Here is a 16,347-nt window from a genome sequence, read left to right on the forward strand (position 1 = left end):
AACTCCTGAGCTCAAACAATCCACCCGCCTCGGCCTCCCAGAGTGCTAGGATTACAGGCGTGAGCCACCGCGCCCAGCCACGTATTTGTCTTTTGACGCCCAATGGTAGGTTGTCATTCTTCAGCCTCAGCCGGTTGGTTGTGGGAAAATAAGATGCTTCTAGATCCCTCATTTCCGAATGAGTCGGGAAAACAACCATGAATAGTTGTCATTTCCCTCAAAGAGGATCAGAATTAACTTCATCGGGAGACCGGGACAGACTGACGGTTTCAGCAGGAACCTGGGGGAAGTTAGAGTCTGCGTCTGTCCACTCCCGAAAGCGCGTGGAGTGCGAACCGTAGCCGTGGTGAGAGCGGCAACCGCACACTCTCGAATCAGCTACTTACGAGGCGGCAGGATCGACCCCACCTGGTGGAACTGGAGAACGAGATGAAACACCTAACCCAATTACAGGGGGGAAATTACTATAAAACACAATCATTTTAGAAAAATCTTAAGAGACCAGTTTGTGTAACTTTTTGCAAGGAAATTTAAAAACTTAGAATAAGCAGATAATTTTCAAGGAAAATAATTTATCAAAATTTACCCTAGAAAAGATAGAAGGTCTAAATGAACTGATTTCCTTATAAAAATAAGAAAAAATTATTTTAAAATGCCAAAAAGCACCAATCCTGGAGGGTTCCAAAGGAGAATTTTATAAAATCTTTAAAATGTACATAATTCAAATGGTGTCTAAACTGTTCCAGAGCCCAGAAAAAGGAAAACTTCCACATTGTTTATGAAGGAAATACAACATTGATACCAAAACTGATGAAGTTTGCACATAAAAAAGAGAAATCACAGACCACTGTCACTTATTAATATTGATTTAAAAATCCAAAATAAAATATTAGTAGACAGAATCCAGCAGCACATTTGAAAGAATATATTTTAGTGGAATATAAAAGTGAACATAATATATTGGGTGGAAAAACCAAGGTACAGGGCCTCATGTAGAAGACGCTGTGTATGGTATGATAGCATGCAGAAGGGGAAATTGAGAATATACAGTCTCATTTGCATAAACACTAGAGAAATACAGAAAGTACTATGAATTGTTACCTAGAAGGGACAGGGATGATAATGGGGTAGGCAGGTCCCCCTGGCATTGCAGTAAGACTTTTCTCATTATCCTGTTCATATGTTTCATTTCTTTTGACCATTTGCATATGTCACCTACTCAAAAATAAATAAAATTTGATTATGGAACTGTATTTATGTCCTTCGGGGTGGGGGAAGGAAGTGATCATCTTATTCAGTGCTGGATTTCTTATTTATTGATATTAATTTATTCAACAAATATTTATTGCCAGGCAGCATTCTAGATTTATATGTGACCAAACTCCCTCCAAGGTACTGTGAATTTCTTGCCTCCCCGGGTCAGGGGCAGCTTTTTCCCATCTCCCTCATGCGTGGGCTTGGAATCCAAGTCCCTAGCTTCAGAGGTTAGGGCCCATTTCGAGGAGCCAGGTCTAAATCTGCAGAGCGTATCCGTGGCCTTCGCAGCTGGCCAAGCGCGGCTCTACGGAGGGAGCCTCACCCCTCACTCTGCAGTGCTTCATGCAGACACGCCGAGAGGCACCTTCACGCTTGGCCTATGGAATCATGCTTAAAAAAGACAGCAACATAATCCAAACTCTTTTTTGGGGGGCTACCAAATAATTTAATTTGTCCACAGTGACCAAATGGACTGTATGGTGGTCCCTCCTTATCCACAGTTTCACTTTCTGCAGTTTTAGTTACCAAAGGGCACCGGTGGTAGGAAATTATTAAATGAAAAATTCTAGAAATAAACCATTCATAAGTTTTAAATTGCACACTGTTCTGAGTAGCGAGATGAAATCTTGCCTTGTCCTCCTCTGTCCCACCCAGAACATGAATCATCCCTTTGTCCAGGGTCTCCACACTGTCTGCGCTACCCACCAGTTAGTTATTAGTATCCCTCTTGGTTATCAGAGCAATGTCACAGTATCACAGTGCTTGTGTTCTAGGAATCCTTATTTTACTTAATAATGGCCCCAAGGCCGGGCGCGGTGGCTCACGCCTGTAATCCTAGCACTCTGAGAGGCCGAGGCGGGCGGATTGTTTGAGCTCAGGAGTTCGAAACCAGCCTGAGCAAGAGCGAGACCCCGTCTCTACTAAAAATAGAAAGAAATTAATTGGACAACTAAAAATATATAGAAAAAATTAGCCGGGCATGGTGGCGCATGCCTGTAGTCCCAGCTACTCGGGAGGCTGAGGCAGGAGGATTGCTTGAGCCCAGGAGTTTGAGGTTGCTGTGAGCTAGGCTGATGCCATGGCACTCTAGCCTGGGCAACAGAGTGAGACTCTGTCTCAAAAAAAAAAAATAATAATAATAATGGCCCCAAAACACAAGAGTAGTGATGCTGGCATATTGTTACGATTGTTGTATTTTATTATTAGTTATTGTTAATCTTGCACTATGCCTAATTTATAAATTAAACTTTATCATAAAAATGTACATACAGGAAAAAAACAGTGTATATAGGGTTCAGTACTACCTACCCAGTTTCAGGCATCCACTGGGGGAGGTCTTAGAACATATGCCCTGAGGATATAGGGGGACTACTGTACATTTTTTGTAAAAGTTGTGAGATACAACGAGCGGATAGTTTCCTCTACAGGCTGAGCAACGTAGAGTAGTCCCTGAATAGGCTGCTGGCTGCAGTGCACACACGGGCCAGCTATACATGGAAGGCTGCATGGTTCTCTTTTTCCACATGTTTATCTTCTAATCTCCATGTGCTTTATTTTCCTAACAGGGACATCATTGATCTGGTGGCTCAGGTGGTTCCTATTTATGCCGTGTCCCACCTGTTTGAAGCTCTTGCTGTGAGTATTATGCAGTACTGCCCTAAGCACTTTTATGGGCTGTGTATTTCTTCCAATGATGGCAAATTTCAGCTGAGAAGAGGGGCTGCAGTAGGTAGTAATACTGCACATTGTTATCATACTTAGTTTAGAAGGGCACTGTCACATGGCCATGGGTTTTTAAGTCAGAGTCCTACAGAATGGTGACTGCTTGGGAGAGGGGCGTGTTCCAGAAGCTATGTTGGCACTGATGGGATGTCATCTGCCTACAGTGCACATGCGGGGGCATTCTGAGGGGAAGTGGCAATCAGAAGGTTGGAGCCATCGTGAATGCCATCGGCTACTACACGGTTGGTCTCCCCATCGGGATTGCACTGATGTTTGCGACCGAGCTGGGAGTGATCGGTAAGCCTCAAGCTGGCGACAGAGCTTAGTCACTCACTGTGAGAGCACACAGGCCTTTCACGGAGACTTTACTGGAAACCCTGGAGCTTTCCCACGTTCGTCCTGTGCCTCGACAGAAAGCGTGGGGAGGGTTCAGGAGGTAGCCTCCGGCTCTGGCCGGGGGCCCAAGGCCACACTGACACACTTGAGCACAGCCAGATGCTGTTCTACTCACCTCCCTGTCCTGACTCATCTGCTTCTCACTTCTTCAAAGGAGGTGACACAGGGACCACTGAAGAAGCATTTGGAAATGTTCCTTTTGTGGATCCTGTTCTGTTCTTTAGTGACAGCCCTTGTGTGATGAGCCCCTGAGAGTGAGTCTGCAGAGCTGAGGCTACCATACGCTGGCCATTCTGGAATGTCTGGGGTGAGGCAGGGTCACCACTGTGGTAGCTGTATATATCTTAGAGCAATACCCCCCATGTCGCCCAAGCAACGGGGCAGGACCACAGAGGGCAGCCCGTGGCGAGCGTCCTCGTCACCCTCAGCCCAGTCCACAGCCTGCACCTCCTGCCTGGCACAGCCTTCTTAGCTGTGTCTCGTGGGTCTCTCCACAAGGGCGTGGGGCGGTGGACTTCATCACCTGACTGCATTGGGGAGAAAGAACCTAATCCACAGGATGTGAAATTACCAGAGCTAATCTTTTTTTTTTTAAGTAGGGAAATAAATGACTGCCCAGCTTTGATTTCTAAAATAATAATCTGGAATACATTGACAGTTAATAAATGATTATATTAAAAACTGGACATTATCTTTGGGGTGAAGGAGTGACCAATTTAAGCATGGTTTGTTTTAATCCATCAGGACTTGGCGGGCTCACAGGTGCTGAGAAAACTGATACCTAGAGGGCACTTACAGTTCAGTATGTTCCATTATGTTGCACACTTTTCTCGATTTCAATAATATTTTAATTAAAAATACAGGAGTTGTTCAAAGAATTGAATTGCCAATGCAAAGTTCATTGGGCTTGCATTATGGTGCAGAAAATTATTTAGCTGAGTTTCTAGTATTGTTCATATTTTGGATTTGCCAGTGGCATAGCTAATGGAAATATTATAGGAATCTACCTTATTTTTGTTTTTCTAAGTAATGTATTTTATTTAACATAATAGATCTAAATTATCATTGCAACATGCAATCAGTATAAAATATTAAGGAGATACTTTACATTCCCTTTTTAAATATTATCTCATTACTTTAAATTGACAAATCATAATTACATACATTTATGAGGTACAATGTAGTGTTTTGACATATGTATACAATGTGGAACGATTAGATCAAAATTGGTCTGGAGTGCGAGAAAAGACCGCCTAAGACCGAAACTGAGCCAAGTTGTGTCTTTGTTAGCTGGCCAGCGACTACCCTCTGCACCGCTAAGAGGCAGCAGCACAGAGAGCAGGTTATTTCCCATAGACCTTAACACTAATTAACATATCTATCACTTTATTTTTTATGGTGAGGCATTTGAAATTTACTTAGCTAATTTGAAATATGTTGTATTTCAATATATTAATACAGTATGCTGACAGCAGTCATGCTGCCATGCAATAGATCTCAAAACTTATTCTTCCTGTTTGTCTGAAACTTTGTACCCAAACAAATCCCCATTTCCCTGCCCCCAGCCTCTGGTAACCATCATTCTACTCTCTATTCCTGTGAGTTCAGCGTTTTTAGAAGAGGAATCTACTTTAAAATATAAATCCAGGCTGAGTGTAGTGGCTCAAGCCTGTAATGCTAACACTTTGGGAGGCTGAGGTGGGAGGATCAGTTGAGGCCAGGAGTTTGAGATCAGCCTGGGCAATAGCAAGACCCACTTTCTATAAAAAATAAGAAAAATTAGCTGGGCATGGTGGTGTGTGCCTGTAGCCTAGCTACTCGGGAGGCTGAGGCAGGAGGATCATGTGAGCCCAGTAGTATGAGGTTGCAGTGAGCTATAATGATGCCACTGCACTCTACCAAAAAAAACAAACAAAAATATATATATATGTACACATGCACGTGTGTATATATATATAAATCCATCTATATCCCAAGGGCTGTCCTTGGCTCATTCATTTAACAAAAGCATACCTACTATGTGCAAAGTAGAGGAAGTTGAGAATCACTTAAAAGAAACGTTGCGGCCCCTGAGGAGATGAGGGCTCTGTGAGAAGACTGCAGTCAATCCCTCCACGCACGTCGAAGAAGAGTGTGGTGTATATTGGTTTTCAATACTGTGTCTCCTCTGGCAGGGTGTGCAGTATACCTACATGTGTCCAGGAGAGCATCAGAATTCTGCGAGTTCTCAGGAGCAACCTCAGCAAACCATAATGGCCATCGGAATTCTTGGGAGGCTTTTCAAATATGTAAATTCCTGGGCCTCACCCAGAGGATTCTAATAATCTTCCTGTTTTGGGTTCCTAGGTTGAGTCAAACAGAAACATTTTAAATGATGTATGGTGAAATTAGTGGAAATCTAATTCAAGACTTTCAAATTATAGTTGGAGGTAGCTGGTTATTTTATTATGTTTAAGATGGTTAGGGTGAGCTTGTAATCTGTATGTACTGGGAACACTGGATTTGAAGAGGAAGCCAGTGGTTTGCTTTTACTAATTCTTTATAGGAACAGCAGGTAGCACTAACTTTGCTGTTCCAAAGAGTGGGCTGACCATATCTGAAGACTGTGATGTGAGGTGACTGGTACCAAGGAGCAGAGCTGTGAGCTGCACTGAGTGTGGCCAGCTGAACCAGGAACCCAGTCTAGTTACCCGAACCCTTCCACAGACCGACCACCGTGGAAATGAACCAAGACCAACCCGACGAGAAAAGCAAAGGCTGTGCGTCCTGAGCTTGCTGTGGCACGGGAGCTGCCAGCGTCCCTCGCGTTTGGGCAGAGATTCAAATGCGAATTTCAAATGCCAATTGTTACAGAAGTTACTGTATAAACTGGATTGTCACTAGAGACAACAGTCTGGCTTCCTAGGCTGTTTATAGGAGAGAAGGGGTTGGTTTCTTGGGCAGGGTGCTACAGATTGTGGGGCAGAGGTCTATTTTTATATATAGCTAGGCCTTTGTCCCCTTGTATTTTCGGTCTCTCAGCTACGTTGGAGCTCTTGATTCTGTCATTAGTTCACTGTTGACAAGAAACCCCTCATCACTGGGATCTCCCTCTGTGCTGCGTGTGTGTACATTAAGTAGGGTCTGTGTGGTACTTTGAGACCCATTCCCACTCAGACTTCCCTGTTCTATGATCAGCTCTAGGTTCATGACCCTGCCCTGGGAGCTTCTCCCAAAGTCTGTGCCAGAAGCAAGTTGGGTCCAAAGTCCTGCAGGCTGCTCTCAGGGAGGGGGCCTCATTACTCTGTATGTCTAGTGAGTTCTGCTTTATCAAAAAAACGTTTGTCTCCTTTTTTGAGGAAAATAGGGCAGAAGTACTTTGTCCTGGGAAATGTTATTTCCTTGTAACTGGCACTTTTCTTAATATCCAAGTATTATAATCACTAAGGCCCAAATAGCATCTGAACATTTGTTCTGACATTCCGAAGCAAAATGGTGGCCACTCAGGGTGTGGCCTCAGGGAGCACTGGGCCTTTCGGAACCTTCTGGAAACCCAAGGAAAGAGCAGGACAGAGGTCTCTGGCCCACGGTGGGCTGTACCTCAGCCATGAAAGCAGATTTCCAGTGTGGCTGACAGGAGCGAGATGGGAGAAACGTGCTTCCCAGGGGTGACCCATTTTCCACTGAATTAACCTGTATTAAATCTTTCCATTTCCAGGTCTGTGGTCAGGGATCATCATCTCTGTGGTCTCTCAAGCTGTGTGTTTTCTAGGCTTTATTGTTCGGCTAAATTGGGAAAAAGCCTGTCAACAGGTAACTGCTCATTGCTGTCTCAGTAAAGGCTCCTCCGCTAGAACACAAACAGGATCCCACAGGCTCTTTCCTTTTGGAAGATTCTTCTCCCTTTTTCTTCATTCTTTTATCAGAATGCTGCTGTTGTTGTTGATGTTGTTGTACTAGACTTAAATTCAGATGTGCGGGCCGGATGACCTTGGCTTTATGCGTTGCCCCTTGTTTATTCATTGAACAGGAAAGTGGGGAGCTCCTTTTTTCCTTGTGTGCCATGCCAGGCTACCGCCCTGTGCAGGAAAAGCCAGTTTCAGGATGAGAATTGGAACTGGAGGGAAAGGTGGCATGCATCAAATTCATCCTGTTTTTTATGATCCCAAAATATTTCATTAAGATATTTGTGTGCAACCTTCTTTTCAGCTTTCTAGGGTAAATGGGGGTCTAGAAAGAAGTGGTAGAAAAAGGAGTTGAAATAAAAAGAAGAGAGAATTCTAAATGGTCTTGGTGCCTGTCTCCCTCACCCTATACTGTTCCCATCCGGCACTCCCCACCCCAACTGGCCCAACAGTCTCTATGAAAGACGGTTCCATACCCGTGAACTAGAGAAGCCTCAGTTGTACGTGCCATTTCGGGAAAATGGCTTGGCTTTTCTTAAACCGGGCAGTCGTGTGAAACAGCTCATTAACACCATTGTAAAGCATCATGGACTTATTTTGGTTTCATTTTCTAGGCTCAGGTACACGCCAATTTGAAAGTGAATGTGGCTCAGAACGGGAGCTCTGCTCTCTCTCCGGATGCCCTGCACCCAGGTATGACAGAACTCCTTGCTCGTGGCCAGGCCTGTCCAGATGGGACTGCAGGGGCCATCTGTGCGACACAGCTGGATTTGCTGCTGTGAGCTCCCACTTAAATAGGGCAATAATGTTTCAGAGACAAATGATAAAGCCAAGTAACATCCAATTCCGGGTAAATGGACTTCAAGTTTGTTTGCTTTAATCCCACACATTAGCAACTGCTGTGGATGACTACAGGTTCCCAATTCCTCTGCTAATTTGTGGAACTTCTGCAAGCATTCTGCAGGCATTTCTAACACTTGGCGATTTCGTGCTTTGACCACATCTTAGAAACTGACATTTGTGACTTTGTTTTCATGAGGTCCCTGCTGTTCATCAGGAAGACACCTGTGCACTTTAAACAGGTTATTGTTTGGACCATTACATCTTATGGTCATCATGCAAATGTGGTTATGTTTTTGTTTTCTTTCTTTTTTTTTTTGCAAGCAAGCGAAGTGCAAAGGTTTATTAAAGCATAGTACCTTCTAGAGAAGAAATGGGTCAACCTCGCGAGTGGAAGAGACCTGTTTTTGTTTTCTGTCACTTGAGTAATTCCCCTGTGTTCTCGGCCCTTTAGGCAGTTGGTCCTGCACTCACATAACCTCTTGCTCCTTTATGACTTCAATCCTCTGGCCTCACAGAATGGCTACATTGCAGTCAGTGGGCAATTCTGTTGCTCCTGCCAGATCTTGCCACGTTGTCTGGGCTCCTGTGCTGTGTGTCTGGTTATCTGTGATTATGTGCCAGACTTTATATTTGAAAATTGTTTGTAATTTTAGTCATGAAACAATGTTCAGAGAGGCCTCAATCTTCAGAGAGGATTTTCTTTTGCTTCCATCGGATGCTTAGACTTCCTAGCGGTCTGGGGCAGTTTCAGAGATGGAGGTTTCCGGCCCAGCCAGCTGACCCGAAGGTGTGCCATGGCCAGTGTGAGACCGGGTTTACTTCTGGTTCATCCTTAATTCTTGGATGCAGCCCTTCAGGCTTCTCACCCCAAATACAGAGAGGCCTACCGGGGCCCCACCCTTGGTCGGTACCCGGGTCCCCAGTGCCTGCTCAGCTTCTCAGCCCCAGGGGCCAGGTGGGAGCGCTCAGGGCCACAGCGGCCCTGAAGGCCGGGCTTGTCCTCTGGTCTCCAGCGTCCCCAGATCCTGTCCTGGTGACTCTTCACTTCCTTTTAGCTCCCTGATGCCTTCAAGATGGTATTTTTGTTTTACTCAGATTTTATAATTATCTTCAGAGGAAGGGCTGGTCTAAGGTTGCTACCATCGGTGATTGTTTCCCTGATTTGTGGAATCGGGATAATAATGTCACTTCCCTCATACTATTGGTGTGAGGGTCGAATAGTGCAGAGAACAGCCTTGCTGACACCCGCAAGCCTTTGTTAGGTGTGAGCTGGTGTCATTCTGTTCACGGTGATTTTCTCTCAACTCTCAGGACATTGTAACATTCCTATCATCCACTTGTGCTTATTAAGGAGTTGGATGCCAATCTTACTCCTGTGCCATTAGGTAATCTGCCTTTTTTTTTCTCTTGAGAAGCTTTTAGGATATTTTCCTGTTATTATTCTTAATATCCTGAAGTGTCATGAGACTCAGCCCAGGTGTGAGTTGGTATCCAGCTTGGCCCTGCCATGTGGAGTCCCATCATTCTTTGGTTCCATGAATAACTATGAATTATTTCTGAGGTTATCCTCCCATCTATTCACTTTATCCTCTTTCTGAAACACTTATTAGATGGGTGTTGGCCCCTTGAAAACTTCCCCTATGAATCTTAACTGAGAGAGCTGCCCTATTTCTCTAGCTCTTGAGAGAGCTCCCTGGAGCACCCAAGCCAACAATAGTAGGATCACCGGTGTGTGGGAGTGAATGGAGAGGGACTCTGAGAAAGGACTTATTTATCCACTGTAGCAAGCTGCTTCCTGAATTAACTTTCTCCCAACTATTACCCTTAATACAGATGGAAAAAAAAAATTCCTTTAAGCTGCTAACTAAATTCCTTCTTCCTCCCAGGCGGCCCGGGAGACCCCAAGGGAATTTTAATGGAAGATGTTGGAAAAAAAGGCCAGACTCAGTTGGATCAGCAGACTCACCAAGAGGAACCTTTGCCGGTCCCTCCAAAGGACAGCACTAAGTTGTCCTGGAAACAGTTGGTGCTGCGGCGAGGGCTCCTGCTCCTGGGGGTTATTTTAGTCTTGCTGGTGGGGATTTTCGTGAGATTATATGTCAGAATTCAGTGATGTGGCCAGAGGGAGAGAAAGTCAGGTCAAGTGACACTTTTGAGCTTACAAATCGGCTCAGCAGTGACAATTCATTTTCAGCCCATGTAATTCAGCTATGCCCATGGACTTCAAGAATTGGGAATTCAAAGATATATTTTTCTAATGAAGAAGAAAAGGAACTAAGGTAAAACTATATTGAGGTCAAAGACAATGTCTGAAGGATGGCATTTGGGAGTAATTCATCCACCACTGTGTCAATCAAGGACCACCACATTACTGACCACACTGACCTATGGCTTTGGTATTGCTTTGCTGTTTTTAGACACAAACCCATAAATAAGTGCTTAAGAATTCTTACTGCCTGAATTAAAATATATTTTACAATATAGCTTTCCTTGTGCCTTATTATTATTCACTGGGCAAACAGCATTTGTCAATCTTCATTTGGGGTCCAACTCTCAGGCGCTATGGGCACTGGAAAAGTTGGGAAGTCTTTGGAGCTGTGAAAATGCAAACAAGCACCTGGTGGGTGTGTGCATGTGTGTCAGAGGGCACAGTTTTAATAAATTAAGTAGTGTGATCCTATTTCAGTAAGCCTTCCGGGGGCTAGGTACACACTATTAGTTCAGCAAGCCTCAGTACATGCTAAGTGTGCTGCGTGCTGTGAAAGTTGATCATACCAATGGGGTCATTCTTGTTCACCCAACTAACACAGAGTCAAGAAGCCGGGGTGGGGGCCCTCAGGACACATAACATTGCTCTAAACGTGGAAGGGGAAATTCTCTGCAAGCCCGGCTGCTGAAACTGCCTGTTGTAACCTGAGACCAGTTTTTTTTTTTATTTCAGCATGTTATGGGGGTACAGATGATTAGTTTACATATGATGCCCTTACCCTCCCTCCCCCCCAAGTCCAAGCTTCAAGTGTGTCCATTTCCCTGGAGGTGCGCATCTCACTCATTGTTTGTGCATATGCCCGTCCCCTCCTCCCCCCTCCCCCTGCCCAACATCCAATACATGTTATTCTTATATGTGCACTTAAATGTTGATCAGCTAATACCAGTTTGATGGTGAGTACATGTGATGCTTGTTTTTCCATTCTTGGGATACCTCACTTAGTAGAATGTGTTCCAGCGCTTTCCAGGAGTATATAAGAGGCGCTGTATCACCATTGTTTCTTAAAGCTCAATAGTACTCCATGGTATACATATACCACAGTTTATTAATCTGCTCATGTATTGATGAACACTTGGGTTGTTTCCACATCTTTGCAATTGTGAATTGTGCTGCTATGAACATTCGAGTGCAGGTGTCTTTTTCATAGAGCCACTTTTCCTCTTTTGGGTAGATGCCCAGTAATGGGATTGCTGGGTCAAATGGTAGTTCTACTTGTATCTCTTTAAGGTATCTCCATATTGCTTTCCACAGAGGTTGCACTAGTTTGCAGTCCCACCAGCAGCATATGAGTGTTCCTACCTCTCCGCATCCACGCCAACATTTGTTGTTTGGGGTCTTTTTGATAAAGGCCAGTCTCACTGGAGATAGGTGATATCTCATTGTGGTTTTGTTTTGCATTTCCCTGATGATTAGAGATGTTGAGCATTTTTTCATATGTTTTTTGGCCATTATTCTGTCTTCTTTTGCAAAGTTTCTGTTCATATCCTTTGCCCACTTTTTGATAGGGCTGTTTGATTTTTTCTTGCTGATTTTTCTGAGTTCTAAATAGATTCTGATTATCAGCCCTCTGTTGGATTTGCAGCACGCAAAAATTTTCTCCCATTCTGTGGGTTGCCTATTTGCTCTTGTGACAGTTTCTTTGGCCGTGCAGAAGCTTTTTAATTTGATCAGGTCCCATTTATTTATTTTGGTTGAAACTGAGACCAGTTTTATCTATGCTGAAAAATTTGGCAACTCCAGGATTCTCACCAACTGGAACGTGCCCGCTCCCAAGAACTTTACTAGTGCCATCAACTTTCTCAAAGAGCCAATACTAACACTTCTCTTTTTTATAAAATCTCCAACCTTCACTTTGTTCTTCAGGCATAACCCAAAAACCTGCGTGTATGCCCTGAATTGCAATTTTCTACACAAATAGAACGTTAAATTTAGATACTCGGCTCCACACAAATTTATTTTAACTTGAAAGGTGCTAAGATGGATGCAACGCCTAGGCAGGGCCTTTGCCCTGAAAGAACAAAAGCAGAAAAGCTAACTGCTGTGAGTAAAAAAACACCCAATTGCTGATTTTGGTCAAGGCCACCTTAAGGCATTTCCACCCTCAGTGCTTCCTCCTGGGTCCTGAAATTGAAGCTCCTTCTCCAGGGAAGCAGATAAAGGCTTGAACTGGCTGCTTCTGGCCCTCAAGGTTGAGCCTGGGGGCAGGAGCAGCCACAGTAACGCCCAGCCCCCACGCTCAGCTCTTTGTTCGATCCAATCCCCACGCCCCTAGCCTTCTAGAGGTTTCTCACACTCCTCGCCCTTCCCCTCGCCAGGTCTGGGCCACAGGGATAAGGTTTCTTCAACCACCGACCCCATATAGCTGCAGGCCAGGAGCCCAGAGACTGGAGTCTCCGCGAGCCGGGAAAGCCCCCCAGCCCGGAGGAAATACCTGAACACCCCCAAACCCAGGCCAGGAGCAAGAAACGTCGCTAAAATACCAGCCAAGTCCTCTGTGGGTGCGGAGGTTAGAACTGCTACCTCCACCCTCGCTGCCCACTCCTCCCGACATTTCGCTTTTCCGACCTACAAAGTCTCCTTATGGAACCCGCGTCCTCCCGGAGCGTCGCGCACGAGGCGTCCCCCCGCCCCGCAAGGACCCCTTCCCCGCCCCTCCCCCAACCCTCCCGCAGCCCCCACGGCCCTGGCGGGCGCCGCCCCCGCTTCCGCGGACCGCAACGGTTGGACGGGGCGCCCGGGGCCTGAGGCTGTTGGCGGGTGGGGCCGCCCCCGCCTCCGCCACCGCCATCGCCACCGCCTCCTGCGCTGTGGACGCGCGGCCGCCGAGTCTCTGCGCGCGCCGGCATGGAGCCCCCCCCCCCCGCCGCCCCGGACGGCCCCCGCGCTGCCGCCAAGGAGCAGCCCCCCGAGCGGCCCCGCGCCCCGGCCTGGCTGGGCGGCCTGCGGGGCGCGCTGTCCCTCGACTTTCGGCGGGAAGCGGCCGAGCTGGCGGCGCTCGCGGGCCCCGTGGTGAGTGCGGCGCCCAGCGTTCCCGCCGCGGTCTGACCCCGGGGCGCAGGCGGGTTGGCGCCAACTCGCTCTCCTTTCTGTTCCCTCGGCGGCTGTTCCTTGCACAGCTGATGATCTTTCTCATCAGCCTCGTCAGTTCCATATTCTGCGGACACCTGGGCAAAGTGGAGCTGGACGCCGTTACGCTCGCTGTCACGGTAGATGTTTGTCTTTCTGTTCGAGCTGACGGCTCGGTCAAGCCTTGGAACTGCAGCTGTGTCCTGTCTCACGCGTCGTCCTTTGCAGGGTCTGGCCTGACCTACACGTTGCTATGACCCGATCTTCAGATTTGGAAGGAGGTCGTGTCAGTACGTAGAAAAGTGTTTTCGGTGCTCTAAACCCATCCGGTTGAGCCCGCCTCTGATGACACAGGCAGCAGGTTTACAAGGAGCTTGCAGGTAGATACGTTGTGCGCGTGTCTGTACAACTAAAAGAACAGCACTTTCTTCTGTTATGAAATTAAACCAACAAACGTTTAGGTAATTTATGTTTGCCACTTATCTATTCACACAGTTCACGCAGCTCGTACTAATTCACCCTTGTAAAGCCTCTCCCTTCTGCTGGGAACTGAAGTCACATCTCCTTTGAAGTCCTTTGTCCCTGGGTTTTTGTTACTGATATAGTGTGTAGTCCTGCTTCTTGCATTTCATCCAGGCTTTCAAAGAAGGTGAAAAATACTTGTCTTGCCGGTGATGGCAGATGGCTTTTCCCAGTCTTGGAAAATGTCCCTGCTGTGCTTCTGTGAGGCGGGTACACACCCTAAGGTAGTGGAGGGCCACGGAAGTTGCTCCTTCAGCTTTATGGTAGAGAAGACCTCGCTCATTGAATCAGACATTTATTTACAGGCCTCTTATTTGGTGAACTAATTTGGGTTAAGGGACATTTCTGCTTCCTTTGAAAGCTTAGATTGGGCCTCTGGGAAGAGTCAAAAAGGAAGAGGGGATTTATGTGCGCGCGGTGCTGCAGCATGCCTCCAGGAAAGATGGGCTTGGCCCCTGCTTGGTGCGCACTGCACTCCCAGTCACCCGTGGGCGGCGGCTGTGCATTAACGGGGTGAGACTTGCGGGGACACTTCCTGCCATTTCGTTGCAGGGCCCAGGACTGGGGTCCGCCTTTTCCAGTCACTGCTTCTCAACTCGTAAAGCCCATCGGGTAGACGGTCCTGCACTCTCCCCTGCTGATGACATGCAGCGGCCAGTCAGCGACACCGTTCACGGAAGACCCCAGCACCTCGCTCTTCTCCTCCCCTGTCTCTGCGTCGTTTTTGGGGGTGTGGGCTCCGCCTCCCTGCATCTCACTGACTTCCAGGACCCCCTGAATCCACTTCAGGCCCCGCACCCTGCACACTTTTGTCCTTCAGTGTGGACTCACCATAGAAGTTTTAAGCTTTACTTTCAGATCTCTCCTCAACCCTTTGTCCCTGGAGCCCTGTCAGGTCCCCATGTCCATCCTACTTGCCCTTGACCTGGAGTTGTCCCAGGCCATGACTGCGCCATCTTTTCTCACCCTCGCAGCCCTGCCTGGGCCCTTTCCCTGAACTCCGAGCCAAACAGTCAGCCCCGACCTCCTCTCACCTGCCCTTCCTCACGCCACCCCAGACCTTGGCATGCTCCTCTTCCAGATCGGCCTTCCTCCTGCGCTCTGGAACCGCCCTGTCTCCTCCAGTCCATTCCCCTCTAAGTATTTCCACTCCATTGTAAACAAGTCTCTCCTTTTTTATAAAAACATCTCCATCTACCTGTCTCCTCCTTGCCCAGCCCCGCGCTGGCTTCTTTCCACCCATGCTGTAGTCCTGCGGTCCCCAACCCCTGGCTGTGACCCAGACTGGTCTGTGGCCTGTTAGGAACTGGGCCACTATCACTGCCTGAGCTCTGCCCCCCAACCCTGTCTGTGGAAATATTGTCTTCCATGAAACCAGTCCCTGGTGCCAAAAAGGTTGGGGACCACTGCTCTAGTCCCCATCATGTCTACATTTCCTTTTCTCCCCTTTGCAGTCCTGCCTCTGTTCTCCCAGCACTCCATTCAGCCCACTCTGGGAAAAGTTGTCAGTGACCCCCTCCTGCCCCTTCGCCATTTCCAGAGGACTTGCCCTTACCTGGTTGGCTCTGTGGGCCCCTCCCCACTGGGGACTCTGCCACTCTGGCTTCCTGTCCCTAGACCCCCAGCCCTCCTCGGCTATCCTGCCACCTCTGTCATAGTTGCACCCCTCCTCCTCCTTCTGTCTTAAATGTCCCTCATTTGTTGGCATCTCCCAAATTTGAGTCTCCAGCCTTGACCTGGGCTTCCAGGTCATGGGCCTGCCAGCTTGCGGGTGTGTCAGCTAGAACGTGCCAGGGGTTACTCAGACTCGGAGTGTTTGAAGCTACTCCCTGGTGTCCCCTAGACCCTGCCCTGTTTTTTAATCCCCCAGATCTCCATCAGTCAGCAAGCCCTGCTAGTTTTATTTCCCACATTCCTTAAAACCACTCCCTGCCTCCCCTCCCCAGGCCCTGGCTCGGTCCTACCCTCCTTGCTTGGTTCAGCAGGAGAGCCCCCGAGTCCCATGCCGTGCTGTGCCAACGTTCTTTGCGCTCTGTCTCGCTCGTGTGCAAGCTCACACTCACTTTTGCCAAGCTTGGTTCCTTGCACAGATCTGGCGCAACTAAGTATTTCAGAGAAACATCTAGCTCAGATATGCTGCTGTCCAAGCCAGCTCTTGAAAGGCAGGAATTGATAGTAGAAGAATGTACTTTGTTTTGTGTGGAACAGAAACTGTTTTAGATTAAAAAAATGTGTTCTCTTTGATTCTAACTAATGCCATTTGCTTCTGTAACCGTGCTTGCTTTTAGTTGTTAGTCAATAAAAAAAAAAAAAAAACAGGGCGGGAGTAACTCCATGGCAGGCTGAACTTCCTAGAGTAGGCCTAAGTTTCAGTCCCCCGCCCCAAAC

At 47.2% G+C, this 16,347-nt stretch overlaps 1 protein-coding gene across 2 annotated transcripts in view; it reads left to right on the plus strand.

Annotated features, from left to right (window-relative positions):
• The window catches only part of LOC105816124 (multidrug and toxin extrusion protein 1), a 31,009-nt gene extending 20,447 nt beyond the window's left edge, over positions 1-10,562 (plus strand). For both annotated transcript variants that reach the window (XM_012651450.1, XM_012651451.1), the window contains exons 13-17: positions 2,823-2,892; positions 3,144-3,276; positions 7,073-7,167; positions 7,874-7,952; positions 9,989-10,562. In XM_012651450.1, coding sequence (XP_012506904.1) covers positions 2,823-2,892; positions 3,144-3,276; positions 7,073-7,167; positions 7,874-7,952; positions 9,989-10,215 — 604 coding nt within the window. In that variant the 3' untranslated portion in view covers positions 10,216-10,562. The remainder of the gene's footprint in view (positions 1-2,822; positions 2,893-3,143; positions 3,277-7,072; positions 7,168-7,873; positions 7,953-9,988) is intronic.
• Positions 10,563-16,347: the final 5,785 nt, after the last annotated feature.

The sequence above is a fragment of the Propithecus coquereli genome, unplaced genomic scaffold, assembly GCF_000956105.1.
Source record: "Propithecus coquereli isolate 6110/MARCELLA unplaced genomic scaffold, Pcoq_1.0 Scaffold355, whole genome shotgun sequence".
Taxonomy (NCBI): domain Eukaryota; kingdom Metazoa; phylum Chordata; class Mammalia; order Primates; family Indriidae; genus Propithecus; species Propithecus coquereli.